At 27.3% G+C, this 19342-nt stretch overlaps 1 protein-coding gene across 4 annotated transcripts in view; it reads right to left on the bottom strand.

Moving 5' to 3' along the window:
• The window catches only part of LOC111026783 (1-phosphatidylinositol 4,5-bisphosphate phosphodiesterase), a 53328-nt gene that overhangs the window by 8919 nt on the left and 25067 nt on the right, over positions 1 to 19342 (bottom strand). Inside the window, exons 1-8 of one of the 4 annotated variants that reach the window (XM_022304918.1) lie at positions 5307 to 5790; positions 3499 to 3709; positions 3191 to 3250; positions 2514 to 2651; positions 1176 to 1255; positions 746 to 881; positions 579 to 679; positions 29 to 195 (exon numbers count right to left, since the gene is read on the bottom strand). In XM_022304918.1, coding sequence (XP_022160610.1) covers positions 29 to 195; positions 579 to 679; positions 746 to 881; positions 1176 to 1255; positions 2514 to 2651; positions 3191 to 3250; positions 3499 to 3669 — 853 coding nt within the window. In that variant the 5' untranslated portion in view covers positions 3670 to 3709; positions 5307 to 5790. Of the gene's footprint in view, positions 1 to 28; positions 196 to 578; positions 680 to 745; positions 882 to 1175; positions 1256 to 2513; positions 2652 to 2974; positions 3102 to 3190; positions 3251 to 3498; positions 3710 to 5306; positions 5791 to 19342 lie in introns of those variants that run through there. The other 3 variants (XM_022304920.1, XM_022304919.1, XM_022304921.1) reach the window with 3 other exon arrangements.

Below are 19342 nucleotides of genomic sequence, written 5' to 3'. Positions count from 1 at the left end.
CCAAAATGGTTGATTATAACATGCTTACTTTCGTTCTTCACCTCTTCAGATGGTTCATAGTCGTTGACAATTTCAATTGCCCTCTTTTCATCATATAAAGGGTATAAAATTTCGTTTAAACGAGGATCGCGCTGTTTTTCATTTAAGAATGTGATAAACTGATCCAAACTGATATTTTCAGCTTTTCCTTGAGTGCTAAAAAGTAAAATATTATATTAGTATTAAAAAATAGATAAATGACAATATTTAAAATTTAAATTCAATTGTATTTTATAACTTTTAATTTATTCAGTAAAAAAATTTGTTTGATAAAAATCCCTCAAGTACCTAATTTCAGATTCTTAACTATTAATATATAATCACATAATATGCAATATATTGAATCCATTATAAAATACAAAAGTCAAATTTATGTTTGAGTTCCTTGTAGTTTTTGAGATTATGCTCTGTATCATTTAAAAATGTTGCACAATTTTATATTAAAATATCAAAGAAAAAAAAGTCATCAAGGGAAAACATAACAATTTTTTTTTATATTGACACTGCAAAAATAGTTTTATAAGTAATTAATTACTTACATTGACTGGAAAAGTTCTTCAATATCATTTCTGGGGCATATTTTGTGATAAAGTTCATAGAATTTATCAAATGTGAAATCTGATGGCTCAATAGTATCATTCTAAAATGATATTAAAATTATCATTAAAATAATGGTTTTATTTTATTATTATTTAATCTACTATACTTTTCCACTAGGCAAGTTGAGATCAGCCAGACACTGGTACACCATTTTTTCAGTTTTGCCTGAAGCAAATGTTCTAGCGATTACTTTTACAGGAACTTTACCTTTTGGATCCACCAACATACCCAATCGCATCCAACTATAACATATTAATGTTCACACAGAATAAGTTTATTTCATATTAATAATGTACATTCTATACCAGTGTTTTCCAACCAGCAGATTTTTTCTTCATTTTTTTTTTTTAAATGGTGAAAAACATTACAACTTATTGAGGAACCGTATTATATTTGTTAATGAGCAAAAAAAAAAGTTCTTCCTAGTTTTCGTAAAATTGACATGGTCTACGACATATAAAATATTGTCCAAGTGGTTCGTGGTAATGAAAAGGTTGGAACACTGTTCTATACAATATAAAGTATTATAAACTCACTGTTTCATAAGATTGGTTCGTACACAAACATTGTTCATTTTGTTGTTATGCGTAATCTTACGAAGACCTTCTTGCCATTGCTTTATTGAAATAAAATAAACATAATAATTAGTACAATTATAGAAGAATATTTTAAATACAAATTTTTATACTTAACATTGTTATGAACAATAAAATTTTAAGCTATTAAAATAACTTATTATTTTATAAATAAGTTAATTAACAATGTGTTAGCAATCAAAGAATAATACTACTGACACTACATCAAATTGTATTTTTAGTTATTAAATTATTATAAATTTAAATAGTATACTTTTTTTATATTTATTAATAAAAAGAATTAATTTATAAATCAACAGTTGTTGCTTATTTTACTTGCCGCCGCTGTACCATCAACATTTTTTTAGATTGATTTGTGTTTAAAGTAATAATTTTCATTTTTTTTTTAAACTTAAAAATAAAAATTTCATGGTCATAAATCTTGATTTCTAAATTATGAATATATACATATAAATCATAAACCAATAGATTAACTTTTTAGTATGGGTTTAGACATTTTTCATACATAAGAAGAATAACATAATACCTAAGATAATTAACAACAAATTGATTTCAAATGCAGTATGAACTAATTATTTGTACTATGTAGTAGATATTTAATAACATATTATTATAGTTTATTCGACTTCAGTATTATAATATTAAATTTGGTAAATAAAAATGGAATAAAAATGTGATTTATTTATTAATTCCCTGTGGAATTAATAAGTTATAACTGTTACTCAAATTTGGGTCGTTGTAAAACGCATTCATGAAAATGAAACATGCCAAACTTAAAAAGGTATCTTGTATCCCGTTAAAATTATTTTTGTAAGGTGAATTATGCACCAATCGATTAAATTAAAATCTATTGCTTTATGCAAATAAGAAGCCTATCAAGTTAATATTAATTGGTAAAAAATTATAATATAATTTCTCAGTTAATATTTATTGATATAAATATATAGGAGAAAAAACTCTAACATAATATTTTGTTAAACATTTCTAATAAAGAGCATAATATAGGGTACCCAACAAAAGTCCAAGATATTGATTGACACACATTTGTTTTCAAACAATTTGTGAGGATTTGGTCAACTAATATAAACCAGCTCTCTATGTTTTTAACACACAATAGTTTTGCATTATGTTAACTTATAATTTCTAAAGCGCGTAGTAAGGTACTAGGTAATATTATCATTAAAATAATTTTGTATCATTTGTTGGGTTGTTTAATATTAATACATCAATTTATAAATTAAATAGTGTTAAATGATGTAATTATTCAGAATTGTTTACTTTAGCTGTAGCAGCATCTGGACAAATAACGTGCTGATAATTTATGTTGATGTAATCCGTGTTGCTGCATATAGTTAGGGATTTCTCTTCCAAGGTATCGCCATGTTTATTTATCAACTGCTGCTGTTGTCGGGTATCCTAAAAACAATATAAGTATTTTACACTAAGTGTGGGTTTCTACATTTCCTCACACACAGTATCTCAGTCTTATAAAATTACAGCACAAACATTTTTCATTCAGCAGAACCAATATAGTGCAACTTGATTTAATATAAAAATGAATTAACCAAATGGAAAACTTGTAGATAAGAAAATTACAATATTATCTATTAATGTTTTTTTTTTTTTATATTCTAATTTTTAACTTAGTATAAGCATTTTTATAATGTACAATTTTACACTCATTTCTTACTTAAAAATTGAAATATTGAACAACATACAAACATAGATAATGTTCTTACCTTCAAGTTTGATATTAGATCAATTTATATTTTAAGACTAACAACAGAAAGTTGGGTTTGCTGTGCTTCAAATTTGTTAGATGGAGAAAACAAACAAGAGTATGAAGGAGTCCTTTTAAGAAACAGTTCAAAACTAGGTGAAAAAAGTGAAAAAATTGTGGTCTCATAATGTTATATTTTAAAGTCAACAATTTTTATTTAAAAATAACTACTTACCTTAGGTAATCCTCCAGAGCGTATGTCACTGACCTGACATAACTCAATGACGTCCCCATCCTAAAAATAGAGAAATATATTTAAAAAAACGAAATTACAATTATAAATATATCTAATTATTAATGATAACATAACAAAAATAATATTACAATTAGATAAATATTCAAGGTATTTTAAATCATTGTACCTGATAAAAAAAAAAAATTGAGGAAAATAGGTTGGTACCTTATGGTATAGTAATTTAAAGAATTTAAGAAAAATATTAAAAAATATTAATACTATTCAGTATTCATTAAAAAATTACTTACTCGATTTTCGCTTTTCCAATAGATGAAAAATCCATATTCATCAACCTTAAATAAACAGCCGTTTTCGATGTCCACATTGTCTTTTTCTTCAGACCAGCGGTCGAACAAACAACCTTGTAGCAACACATCAGGAACTGGGATCTGCCAATTGAACTCAAATTTCTTTGTCATTGCGACCGATTGGCCGTTATGTTCACGTTGTGTTCATGGACTATTGAAAGAAACAAGTGAGTAATTAATCAGAGTCAACTACTATGAAAAACAAATTTAATGGGTTTTTAAGTAACAAATTAAAGAGCAATTAAGGCTGAGATGGATTTTTGGATGTAATGCATTTTATATCATACCTATTATTATGTAATGATATTATTAAAATTGAGAGTGGGTACTGAGACATAACAAACATAACAGAAATTAACTTTTTTATGCCATAAGACATGAGATGGATCTAATAGATAACCTAAGTACCTATATGTTTAACAACAAGATTAATTATAGTTTATAAGAATAACACTTACTAGTGTTAAAACATAGATGATAGGTTTGTCACACTAATTAGGGTATATATTTTTTTTATTTATTTATTTATACAAAATTTACTTTTCAAGAAGGTATGGACTCTACCGAACATGTTTGTGTGGGGGCCCATGAGTTCTCAAATTGAAATACAAATTCATTAAATAGTGAATACAATTGAATACATATTTTTTCAATATTTATGTTGGTATAATGTAAAATTATGTAAAAAATGTTTAAATTAAATAATACAATATAGAGCTGCCATAAAACTAAAATTATCAATAATTACCAAAGTCATCATCTAATTAGTGCATTAGACAGTGCAATAACCCTATAAATTTGTTATTTGTTTATCTATATTTCTTTCTTATTGTAGTAGCCAGAGTGAAATATCTTTTAAGAATTTTGAAAGAGTTACTATGTTTAATTTCTAATGATAGTAAACTGTACATTTTTGGTACTTTGATATTATATATAATATATTTGTCTAGTATTATATCTAACTATGCTCAGTTTTAAAAGTAAGATTATTTTACTAGGTATATTATACAACTATATTTTAGTAGAGATGGCTTTTAGAAGAGTATCTAGGTATAACTGTATAAGTATAAAAACATATTAGTAAGAAGTCAACCTAAATGTTATGAATAACTAGTAAATAATAATCTTATGAAAATTAAGTTTGAAACAAGAAAAAAAATGATTTAATTAGATAGGTATTCAATACAAATATCTAATTTAATTCTGTACCTACCTACAAAAATTGAAGAGTTTTTGGTTAAACGTGTGATTTTAATAATACCTATGTGCTTCCATTAACCAATACTAAAATGAATGGTTAGGTACCTAATGAATATTATAATTAGTGTCTAGGTTTATGAGTATACTTAAGTATTTGTTAAGCACCGTATGTTGTAAAATGTTGGGAGTGATTTTTGTTAAAATACAGTACAACTTTTTATTTTAAACTTATTGGTACAAAAATTAACCAAAAAATAATTAAAATTAAGTGAACAGTATAAAAATGATCACCCTAATCCCAAATTTTAAGTAAACATAATATAAAATTATAGTTACATAGGTATTAAATGTTATATGTACTATTAAGCCATGACTATAAAGTGTCATTGATCAAATCAAAAGAGATCTATGGGTTCCATCCTTAAGAAACGTCTAACGAATAGGTCGCAATATGATTAACCGTCAGTAGTCAGCAGTATTGGGGTACCTACAGGATGATAATATTGAGATAAACAAGGGATGTGTAGTACCTAAGTAATATTACTCACGTAGGTATTCCTTTTCCGACTATCTATTAACTACAGACAACACAAAATATAATTAGCTAAGACGTCGTGAAGACTGCAATCGTGTATCGTCGGTCACCCGCACCGGCGCCCTGGAAATCTGACAGTTATAATGGCCGTCGGACGTTTTCTATCGGGTCCATCGACGAACATCAGCCACCACTGGTGTGGCAGCCGTCATTCGGCGGCGATTCGGAGGGCCACGGGACAACGACGAAGATGATAATGTCCAACGATATTGTAACAACGGTTTGGACGTTCGATATCGATCAATATGCGCGTGCGTCTGACAATTGGAAAGTGACAACCACGATAAGCGAAAAGAATCCGATAGAAGTCCAAAATCCAAGTAAATGGTTAGTGAAAGAGAAATAAAAGTAATTCAAACTTGAACGAGAGGAGTGAACAATATTATATTTTAAAAAGAAGACATCAAACGAAATCACAGCGAACCATAATAATAACAAAGTATTTTCCACCACCGAGCTGTTATCGATCTTATCAGTGAGTGCCGTAATCAGTGGTCGTCCGTCGCCGGTAAGCGGTCGCACCATTTTGCGAATCACTGTCACTCTTTTTCAACGAATGGATCTTCGCAGGAAAAAATTTTTTGTGTCCGTATATAATATTACCTACATTTAGCCCCTTTTTTGCAGTTATCAAAATGTGAAAACATTGATCAGCCGATAACATCATTTTCATTATAAATTATAATATTATATTTTATTATATTAATTATAATTAAAATAGTTAAATACATTAATAGTTAATAAGTTATTAAAAAACACAATATCGTAATTTAAAATTTAAAAATACACAGTTCACTGAGAATACAGTATAAATGTACAACCTATTTACGTGGAACATTATTTTAAATTTTCAATCTTTAGCTATAAAAGTTAAATTATATAAAACAATTTTAAATTTGATAAATATTTTCAAAATTCGAACTAATACCCAGATCGCAATTGTGTAATGAATAATGATATTATTATTATTACAGTACACAAATATTGTTATAAAAATAATGTTATTAAAATAACATAACTATCCGCATAAAATTTAAAAAATTGGAACTGTTATTTGTTAGCCGTATATTTGCTAAAAACATCTCTTCGAATATATTGTTGCCTGTTGGAATTATTGTATTTTTATTGGATCATATTCCTTCGGAATATAATCCGTTTGAAATATATCATGTCGGAAAAAATGCACTCAGAAAACCTAATTTCATGGAAAATATTCAGTTGGAAATTAAATACGTATATTATGTTTAATTTATATTGATGGAACTGTAATACCCACTGAACAATATAATATTTACAGAATCTTATTATCATGGAAAATATTTCGTTAGTATGTATATAATTATATAAACTATTGGGTTATAACTTATACCTACGGGCTGCGGCAACGAAAATAAATAACTTCTGCGAAATATTTTTCAATTAAATAATAATTTCCAACTACTTAATTTAAAAATGTAGGCATCCGTTGTCTAGTCAATAAACACAGTTTCAGATCCTATATAATTCAGAAAAAAAATATCTGAATGTTTACGTTCCGAATAATTATTTTCTAAATCATCAAATACTGGAACATATCATATTGATTGTAAGGGCGTACGGCATTAGGATGAGACTTACTAGGTTTATTAAGTATAGTACATATGCAAAATGTCGAACCCCGCCAAACTTTATTCACTGAAACACTGAAACAGTGAAACTAATATAGCTAAGTATAGGATAGGTGGGTAGCCATATTTTATTTTACTTAAACGGGGACAAGCGTTTTTTGTATAGTCTTTAATTTGTATAGAAAAAATCTTACATAGTTACATCGTCCTCCTCCGTTAACTAGTTAGGTGCCTATAATACACTATTTTTTCGGAACTACTTATTACTACTTGGCTCTCACAATAGTCAGCACTCTACCACGTACTTTTCTAGGGCAAAAACTAACTCAACGTTAAAAATCGGAATGAGTAACTGACCATATTATCAATAATAAGGAAGCGATAAGTGATTTCAAAAATTGTAGAATAAAAAATTGATAATAATGAACAGGATATTGTTCATTCACAATATGGTCGTCACCAAGCCAGGAAAATAATTTTTAAAAAGAATTTGCCAGTCAATCAAATACCTAATCATTAATCAACTTGATCATTTTATAATTTATCAATATAGTATGGTTCTTTTGTACTAGAAATGTTTAGTAAAAGACTATATATAAATTATTGAAGTTTGATTCTGGGATGATTGGCTATCCCGAACTATGAAATCACTTTACTGGAACAACAGGATGCTATATTCAAAACTGGTACAGTTCTATCAAATGGGGCTCTATAAAGTATTAGTAATAGTAATAAGTAATAGTAGCATGTGATAGTAGGTAATATAATATTATTGCCAAACCTAATACTTATTTATGTAGAATCTTGAAAATCCGGTAAATCTAATAGTTAGATAGGTGGATAATAAAAAATGTATAACTATAAAAGCATGTTATAGATTTAACACATACACTATACCTAGCCCACTCAATAGAAATATGGCATCACATCGCCACCCATAATACGATAATATAAAACTTGGTTTCCGGAAAATAGATTTATGTGTTTAATCTACAATAAAAGTACATAATTACCTAAATATTAATAACATAAGTACTATACGTACCTAACCAGAATATGCAAAGAAAAATAAGTGGGAAAGATGCCTGGAGGGCTGGATTTTATTATTTCGTATTAATATTCTATGTTCGTATTTCATATTATTAATAATATCATAAATTATACATTTATACTAACTAGTGGTGTATCATCCAGGCTTCATTTTTTTCTTTTTTTCTTTGGGGCGGGGGGTGGGATAATTCTGAATTTAAAAAACAATTTCAATTTTGCCTGGTGTATCGCACTAGGTATAAGTCCTACACGTCGCTTAGAGTATTGTTCAAGAATCAGATTTGAAACATAATGTCAATAGGTACATGTATTATATATTTATATCAATTATTCAGAACAATTTAATTTCAAAATATTATCAAACGGTTACGAACACAAACGCAGTCGTCCATTAGTTCAATATATGTATATCACATCCTATATATTATAATATATATTAGGTATTATGGTATACGCACGAGTAGGTACGTATCGTCTGTAATATTTTTTCCTCATTACTGCCGTAAGTACTCCTCGTCATTATGTAGAGGTGTATAAAACTAATAGTACCTATTATACCTAAATATATATTATAAATTATAATATCGTTGCGATCCATTGTCCATGTTGTCGCCGACACTATAATACATATTATTTATGTATTCAGATAGGTATTCTCTTCCGTGCGATTCTCATCATAACCATTCATATTTCATAGTTGGGCCACACAATAGTACGAAATAATTTAACAATATAATAGTGCTTATACACAAATGTATAAATAACAGTTGTTAGTTAGGTATACAACCGGTACAGGATGATGCAGTAATCAGAAGGTACTTAATCAGTAATCACTCATCATTATCTCAAAAAGTGCCTATACAATTATTGAAAATATTCGTAGCTTCAAAATATTTCAATGACATTAAAATATGTTGTAAAATGTTTTAGTGTAGTTTAAAAAAGAAAACGGCGTAAGGCCAAAATAGTAAATATTTTCGTAAGTGTAATTTTGTAATTACTTCAAATTATAAGACAAAAAATTATTTCGAAAACTGTATTATTATTTATTTTTAAAAAGTAACTCAACGTGTTAGATTGCTGGTGGTTAGCTTCAATCATATGAGTGAAGACTTAATACTTAAATATCACAGAAATGTACTCTGTAGTTATAGGATAATAGCAGTTAGTAGTTACATACAATTAAATTATATCTATTGTTTATTAGTAAATGTATATTTTGTCTTGTACAAGTTGTAACATGCAGCTTATAGACCTTTTACATTTGTGTTATAATATGTCGTTGTTACTCATGTTTTTTTTTTAAATTATCATAAAGAATCATCATTAATAATGGATACCAAAATAAGGAATCAATAAAAAGTAGTTGAAATAAAAATGAGAAATACCTACTTGTTTTATTATAGATAGAGTTTTACTTTGTTTTTATAAGGTCAATTTTTTAAAAATCATTTAAAATTATTTAAATGCACAGTTAAACCAACATAAAAATACCAACTTCATTTTTTTAAACATCGACCAATATTATTTTTTTGTTCAGTTACATATTATATAGTATTTTATATTTATATATACAATATACATACTTGGTATTTACCAAAGATAAATACATTTTTTAAATTATTTTTTAATACAATTTCATATCTTCTTTTATAAACTGTTAGCATGAATAAGTAGGTTGAATAGTCCAAAAAAAAAACATTCATTTATTTTTAGAATAGTTAGGTACCATAAAAATACGTATTTATTTCAATATTATTTTAATTACAACTAATAATTCATTTACTTGGAAACTCATACAATTTGCATAGTATTAATTTATAATGTGCACAATAGATAACACACATAAGTCGTCTTAAATTCTTAAAAATAATATTATTTATCAAATTGTATGATTAAAACTGTAATAATTGGTAGGAGAGATAGCCGATAGGTAATCCTTCTATCCCCCAGTCCGGTGCAATTGCTATCTCCTCCAAAACAACTGAACCAATCTTCATGAAATTTGGAATACATATATACCTCATAGATTGAGTTTGATGTTTCTAGATGCTGCAGCACTTAAGTAATTACGATTAATTACTCTTATGCACAATAAAAACAAGAATACAAGATGTACTGTCAGACTAATCAACGAATACAGCCAAGACTATTAGATTGTTTAAATTTAAGACTGTAATATTGAAGTGTAAAAATAAATGATTCTTAAAAATGCATAGTTATTTTGTTTCGGGAAACGGAAATCGAATATTTTTTTGTATACTTATTACTTATAAATATATAGTTGTCATTGGTCATGCAAAATAAATTAGTTATTATGATTGAATATAATAAACTAGTGATCTACTATCAATATAAAATGTTTAAGATCATCTTTAAAAGTAATAAATATTATAATATTATAATCTTATTATTTTAATTTTTATTATATCATTATATTGTATATATTATAATAATAATATGCCTTTAAGAGGTCGACCAGGTGGTATTGTGGTAACATAGGTCGGCAAACCTATAGTCAAAGACGATAGTGCCAACAAGCACGTAATGACTAATAACAATGAGCCAGTTAAACTGCACATTGCATATTTAATTAATCATAAAAAAAATAACAATTTTATGACAATATGATTGACTAGATACCTTTCGCCCCGCCTCATTTTTGTCCACTGACACACCTATAGTGTAATATTTAATTAATTTAATATTTTAATATATAATATTGAAATAATCAATTTGTAACAAAAAAATTAATTGGGATATCTACTTAATTATGATATACATACGTACTGTGCAGAATAGGGTTATGGAATGAATATAACACACACTTTTCATAACATTTATTGAAAATATAAACCAAGAGAAATTAATAATTTCAAACTGTGAAAACAATTTTTGAAAATATCATGTCTAGAAAATATTTATACGTTTTATAATACATTTTTTTCCAGATTATTTTGAAAAATATTATGCATTTTTCAATTTTGACCTCCCGAAATACTAATAATAACCTGATCGAATTTGCTACCTCCCAGAATAATTTACACTGTACGTGGAAGACCCTGTATCAATAGTAAAATGTTCATCTATAAACCTATTATAGTTATCACATTTAGTCGTATGGCATCCAAATCTGGGGTCAAGCAAAACCGTCCAACATTCGCCCACTGGAAGAATTTCAGGCGAATAGTTTATGATTATGACTAATTACTTTATGCCCATAGTATGTCTCTAACCTTAATTTATACAACGACCTACGTCATATCTCCACACTCATATAACTAGCCCATCAATATAACAATACGTTTCACAATAAAACTACAAATCCTTTTATCTCCTAAATGGCCTCCCAAACAATACCAGAAAATCCCACTAGAAGGATAAAACTAAATTGGCCAAAAGACGCTTCAACAAAAATAATATAATTATGTATGTATACTTAATTCTTTTTTTCACTTAAAATAAAAAGTAAAAATGTATATATAGCTCAGAGCCTTTACTAATGGCCACAATGGTATCTTCCTCTTTCATGTATTTCTCGTAATTAATTATCAAATTTATCCATTGTGATATTATAATATAAGTATAGTCGTATTTAGAGTGTAAATAATATTTCTTTAAAGGCGACGTCAGGCAAACACATATGCAAAAAACAACTATACATCGTAAAACCAATATTCATTCATTGCTCATGCCAGAATACTTAATATTCACCCCGACACAGTGACACTCAATCACCGCAACGATCTATTGTGTTAAAAAATCTAGACAACAGATTTACACCAAATAACGAAGTAAATCGAAAATATTTGTTTTACAGTGGAATCAAGGAGTATAAATATATATTAGTAGTATATTAGTAAGTACTAAGTACATTATATTCAACTTCAGTTGTCCACATTAAGTGGTTTGGGAATATGTTAGGCTACCCGTAAAAAATGAAAAATACTAAAATTAGTAAAATTTAAAAGTACTAAAATTAAATATTTATGTAAAAATGTTAAATATTGACCTATTGATTAAACTATTATTTACACGAATTTAAAGTTTTAATGAGCTGCTAGTAGAATTTCAAAACTTTAAAGGGTATATATTTGACTGTGGGCTGATTTACCTTTAATAAACTTTACATGATATTATAATTTAAATAATAACTACGGACGATTGATTCAATATTTGATGTTTGTTTGGTACAATTTTCAGACAAATATTCCTAGTCTTCGAGTAATGTATGAAATTCAAAATATGAGGTGCCCTCAAACGATTGAAAAACTTCAAAACAAAATAATAAAATCAACAATTTGCATAAAATAGCAGGGTTTTACCTACGTACATGAATTTCAAATAAAATAAAAACAGCGGTTTGTATAAATAGTAAGTAAAGTTGTAGTACTAGGTATTGACGATTGCTATACGAGCGATAAAATAGATGGTTCATGTTATGAAGATGAAACAACTTTTTTAAATAATAAAGTACGCAATATAGATAAATATTAAATACTACACCAAAGTGGACCAATATGGCAATATGCAATTAGTATGTCTGTAAAATCGACCTGTTTAATACATATAATAATATAAAGTATAAGATTGTTTGTCAGTGTTTGTTGTTTTGTTTCTATAATACGCGAATGCAGTGAAGTTGCGCCATAAGCTTATTAATAATACATAGTTTATCGTTACTTATTATTGCCGTGGAAAAAGACCCCGTCTCGACTTGTCCTCTTTTCTTATTTTTCGACGGAATAAATAATTTAAGCGATGGCCTTTCAAGTGGAAGCGCAAGTCAAATGCTGCAGTCGGCATTCGATATTCAAAAGACAGTTTCAAAGCGACTCATATAATATTCCTTTTTATGTCGTCTGTGCCTCGCACGTCCGTGTTAAAAATGTATCATTTCTTGTACATTCTTATATCGTACGTTTGGGTTGGATTTTTTCACTTATTTATTTGTGTTCGGCATGTATACGGCATAGGTATACATTCGGAAGTCGAGTACATATAACATATAATATATATTATTATGGATATGGAGGAAGAGGATACGGATCGGGCTTGCACCGGCCTCCTTACTATATTCAGTAAAATATAATATCGATATATATATATATTATCTGCATCATATTAGTATGGGTATATTGAACAAAGTTCAAATTTTCACTTTCGTAATGCGATACCGCCGGTATAACATTACGCAATCAAATAACTCTATATACCATCGGCGCCTAAAATTTCTCAAATTTCATAATATACCTTTTGGATACCTAGTATTATTTACTTCAGCACCAGAAAAATATTAAGTGAAATACATTTAGTCGTTTGGCTTATTATTATAACATTATGCAATATAATAAATAATAATATAGGTGAAACATTTGTCAAAGGCATAGAACTAAATAGAGCCTTAATTTGGGGATGGGCCCTGGACCTACCCTTGACCTTTTTTTTATATCATTTTTGGCATTCCAGTGAAATACTTATTCATATTATATAAAGGGTATTCTATGATGCTGGAAAAAAACTAGTCCACGGTATAGCTATTTGGATAAATAGTCATATGGATAAATCCATATCTCCAAGTCAAATTCTTAAATGCGCCACTGCAGGTACTGAATGTATAATTATTCACCGAACACTATAGATAAGTTCAGAGCAGTAACAATACAATCAATTACGGTATCTGCGTCAAATTGCTTAACGATCGCAGTATTGTTTTAGTTAGTAGAGAATATCAATTCTTTAATACGCGTGTTGCTAATACCTATTTGTTATATTTTATTTTCCAAACGGTAGTACCCTATTACCAGTACCTAGTATGTTACTTTTATAACCCAATGAAATTACCTACTTTACTCATTAGTCATTGCACAAATATAATAGTAATTAAATGAGTTTACTTTTCAATAAAAAAAATAACTTCGGCCTTCGTTACTACCACAAAAAAAAAAAACAGTAAATGGAAATTTTCCTAATCTCTTGTCAAATGATAATCGACAACCCAACGTAAGTAGGAAGAGTGTTCAGGAATAGTATGAACGAGCAGTCAAAATAAAATAAAATAACATATTGTGTTTAGTTGTATATTAAAGTATGTAGTATAGTGTCTAGACTTTTCTGGACATCCTGCAGTATCTGAGTGCACTAAATAATTAACTGCAAACATATGATTATAGTCAAAACAATTGTAATTAAAAATGCTTAGCGAGCAGAATAGTCTAGATATTATAAAAATGACATATTGTTAAACGTATATCTAGTGATTCGGTACAACGTCGACGCTAAAGCTAATATTATTGTACCGCACATGTGTTTTGTCACATGGACATATGTGAGCATAGATGGGCAAAACGAGAATTATCTGACACGTACACAGTATACTTATATTATACAAATAATATGTGATACGTACCTATTACTCGTATAATGAGACATTATTTTAATGTGAAAGAATATAAAATACCATTTGTTTTTGAAACAAATTAATTAATATAATTTGATAAACCTACATACATGTATTGTATTATAATTTATAATATAGTAATATATATATTATACAATATCGTATAATATTATCATAGTATGAATAGTTAATAAGTACCTCTTCTTATTAGGTACCTCTGAAAAGGGAAAGAAAATCCATTTATTTAATGGTTTTTACTGCTTTTAGTTATTTTTTCAACGGATATAGGTACAGACCCACATAATATTATCATATTAGATTCTGAGTGGAGGCGATGAATGTATTGATTTTATAGTGGTGTTTTTTCTTGTTTCTGAAGATATTTTTTCAAGTAGAAAATATTCTTTGATTTTGAACTTGAATATTTTTTTTTCGGTACAAAAATTAAATTATTTGGTTCTTTGGGTGGTCAAAGGTAAAAAATTCCGAGTACTTTTCTTAACAATTGGGAAACAACTAAAACAATTAAGGAAAAAAACACCAGGAGGTATTTGACAAACCGATTTCTTATTTTGTGGTAAATCAAAAATGAATAACCAAGTCATAATACTTGACATTATCACCAAATGTTTATATTATCATTGTATGTATGGGATAATTTAAAAATATTTTGACTCTTTTTTTTTCAATAAAAAATGTCTAAAAATTGTTTGCACAATCAAGAAACTGGAAAATTCAATACAAAGTTCTTCATAAGTAGCTTACTATTAAACCCAAAAATCTAAAAATATATATAATATGCAAAATTTTTTTTTGTCGTGATTTGAAGTTCATATTTGGACGAAATTAAATATTTAAGCGATGAATAACATTAAAAAAATTTTTTATAATTCGAAAATGTGGACATTTTTTTTGTGCAATATAGATGTGTAATATGGACTATATCAATATATATAATAATAAATGTTAGAAACTTTAAAAATGATAACGTTTTCAATTGCACAAAAAAATGATTGCTTATAAGTTATAATTCAATTTAGTACCTGATATGAAACGATATCTGCATTCTTACAACGTTCACAATATTTTTTTAAATAAAATCAATTTTTCTACATTACATTTATTTGGTGAATATAACAACTGATGAAATACTGAACTGTGTGTTTATAGATAATGTAGGTTTTGTAGCCTGTAAAACCTTAATTAGTAATTGGCATAGGTGAGACAATGGGTGTAAAGGTCGATGACTACATACACAATCATTTTTTTGTTCTGTGCAACATTATTTTTAACCGTTTGAAAAATTAACCAAATATGAATTGAGGTAGCAATCAATTATTTTTATTGTTTTGATTGTAATGATGTTTGTTGATTATTGGTTAATGACCAAACTCTTCAGTTGTGTTAATTTATTAGGTGCTCAAGTATAATATTATGTATTATTAATTATTATGTACCTACCTAGAAATTATTTTGTGTAACCATATAGAGATACGACAAGAGTAGGAACAATAAGCAGGTTCATCTTCACATAGACAAAGGAGAGAACATCATTTTCATCACACACCAAAGGTAGAAAACATTTTGAATATAATGCTATATTAGGCAATTACATTTTAATGAAAAATTGTTCATACGACAATTGTTGTAGGAAAGTACACCTCAATTGCTTAATGTTCCTGCGATAATGTTGTGCATTGATTTCTGTTGAGAATCGATTTAATTATATTTGTTGTTACGTTAGTTGAATTACAATGCTTATATTAATACAAATGTAAATTTAAATTCGTATGTGTCCAAATAATTATCATGTTTATAATATCATCAACTCTAATCATTATATTCCTTTTGAGAATTAGGTTTCGTATAAAGTGAATAAAATATTGTTTATTAGTCGAATGTGTTACATACGCACAATTTTAATACTTAAATAAAAATAAACAAATACTCTTAATATACGCCATTGCACTACTGGCTCGTGATTGTTAATTAATTCTCTCTTTAATATCTAGAAATTTGATCACCTACCTACCTATTGGTTATTTTGGTACACCATATAAATTGTTTTACATTTCACAGAAATATCTCCCGCCCCTTTTACTGAATACCTACATTAAAATCCGTCTGACTACATAACATCACACGGGTCAACGGTTGACATATTATTATAATATATAACCGCAATATAAAAATCATTTGTGTAAAACATGCAAAGTGGCCAAGATAGAACCCACAATAGTTTATAGTGCGACGAGTAGTAAAAATAGAAACAAATATCATTTTATTTTTTATTTCAAACAAACTTAATATACCAGCAATCGTATTTTAGTCTTGGTTGATTCCCATGTACTATATACATACATTTTTTTATTTGATTTATAAATAAAAATGTATTTTTCAAACGACTTTCGGCGTCAGTACCTACTTAAGTATACCTAGAAAACTAAATGTTATTAAATGTATTGTGTTGTTTAATTTTAGATTTCACAAATTGAACACCTAATTTGTTATGGCTCGTAACATAATTAATGATACATTATTACGCGCATGATTGATGAGCATAACTATACGGTAATTAGCATTTAACTGTTATTAAACTATAATAATATAATCAATAACCTCGCTCGTTAAATCAACAAACTATTTACCTACTTAATTTTTCTGTTAAATATAAATTGTATACATAAAATACGTATATAATATAGTCACTGTAGTTTTTCGAGTATAGTAAGAATTGAATTTGACCCAATTTGTTGTATGAAAATAAAAATCTATTCATATTTTTTCCTCTCTCGTTAAATAAATGTTGAACAATAAATTGTCATGGCTTTTACCTATAATTGCTTTTTCAATGATTGTTTAATAATGAAAATATAATAAAGAACTTTTTATCAAACATTTAATTATTTTTATAATTAATGTTACACCCCCTACTTTCTTATAACAATTAAAAAAATGAAAATTAGTAGTTAATCAGAAATATTGTAAATTATGTAAATTAGGTAAATCAAGCACAATTATTTAAGTTTAATATAACGACCCTTTCGATTTGAACCGTACAACTCCACGTGTATTATATATTAATATTTCTGCATAATATTATAATATGTAATGTGTTTATTGTGTGTACCTATCTATAGGTTGGGTATATATGCTGTAGGTAACCTAACCTTACCTAAAATACATACTCAATTATGGTATTAGGTATCTAATATAAATTATTGTAATTGCTCGAAATTCTTGAACTCAAAATCAACAGTATTATTTATTAAAATGTATAGGTACTTTAATTTTAGTGATTATTCAGGTGAAAACCGACAACGGTTCTAGGTTACAATAATAATATAAGTTTTGTGTAGTTTAAAGTCAACAGTAAAATATGGTTTACATATTTATGCATGGAAAATTATAGGTTACTTGGAATAATTTTGTGAAGTGCGGATCGCAGGTCTCGTGGGAAACATGGGCTGTATAATGGGACTGATAAAACATCTTCTATGGAGAAATAATAATATAATTGTTAATAGTGTATACATTTTGTATAGTATTTTGTAATAATTATACATTGTCTTGAACAAAATATGCATACGTCTTTGTGCAACTTCTAGCAGTCTTAGTTGTTAATTATAATTACACTAACAATACTCAACAATTTATAATTCAGTATGAATAACATATCTACCGAAAATAGGTGTTGTAATAAATACAATTTCAATTAAAAATAAATGTATTAAGTAGTTTTTTTGTGTATTACTAATTTAAATTTCTCCAATACTATGGGTCTAATAATTATTTAAAAAAATATGTATACCTAGTAATTTATTATCTCTGAACAATTGGTAAGTATATATAGGTAAATCGTTTCATAACTCATTGCCCATTGGTATTACATAATATAATATGCCATGTTCGACTTTTAAGGTAACACCGCGAATTATTTAGGCTAAATGACCTTGCACTTTATTCGTGATTTTTACAACGAACAGAAGAGAGAACCTCCAGAGAGCAAAATTTACCAAATAAACATACCTACTTTGATAAAAAATTAATTTTTAATTCTTTTTATCTGAACTGTGCGCCAGTGAGATAAAAAAAGTCTTCTTAAATGTATATCATCCCAATTTTCGAGACTGGATTTGTATCACCATTTTAATCCAAGCAACTGACTTCTAAAATTGTTTATATCTTTATGGCTTTAAAATTTACTTTTTAGGACTGTCAAAACTTGTACCTACGAATTTCGTTAAAACACATAGAAATTTGCAAAATGCCTAGACAGATAAAAATGTAAATTACGTTATATTAGTATAACTACGCTGTATGCTGACCTAAAAATGTCAATTTTGAAGGCGTAAAAAAACTTTATAAATTTATTTAATTTTAATGCGCATGAAAATGTGTTAAAAATTAACTTTTTTATTAAATTAACGTGTATTTGAACATCTCTTATCCATTGGAAAAATTACGAATAAAATTCAAGGTCATGCAGTCATAGTACATACTACATAATATTATTGTTAGTTTAAAAGTTGAACACATAATAATATAATACACATATTATAATAGGCATATTTAATTTTAGTCAATATGCTGTGAATAATATTCTTGTTTATATGTCCGAAAAAAATGAAAGTATATTATAGGTCATATACTCATATATGGATCTTTTTTCTTCCGAATACGTAAATGTTAATTAAACACTTGGAATAAAACACAATAGTTGAAAGTAAAATATTTTTAGTTGGTATATTGAGTAAACTGATACAAACAACACATTATATGTACCTACTATTATATATATATATATTTAGTCATGTAGGAGGTACCTATAAATTATTTTTGGGGTACCTATATATTATGGCATATAATAATATTATATCCATCAGCTATATGCAAATCAATCCTATTATTCGTGTTTGGAATAAGTCTGTA

This window comes from Myzus persicae, unplaced genomic scaffold, assembly GCF_001856785.1.
Source record: "Myzus persicae strain clone G006 unplaced genomic scaffold, MPER_G0061.0, whole genome shotgun sequence".
Classification (NCBI taxonomy): Eukaryota; Metazoa; Arthropoda; class Insecta; order Hemiptera; family Aphididae; genus Myzus; species Myzus persicae.
Note: the sequence above shows the minus strand (reverse complement) of the source record. Positions and strands in the feature narration are given on the sequence as shown.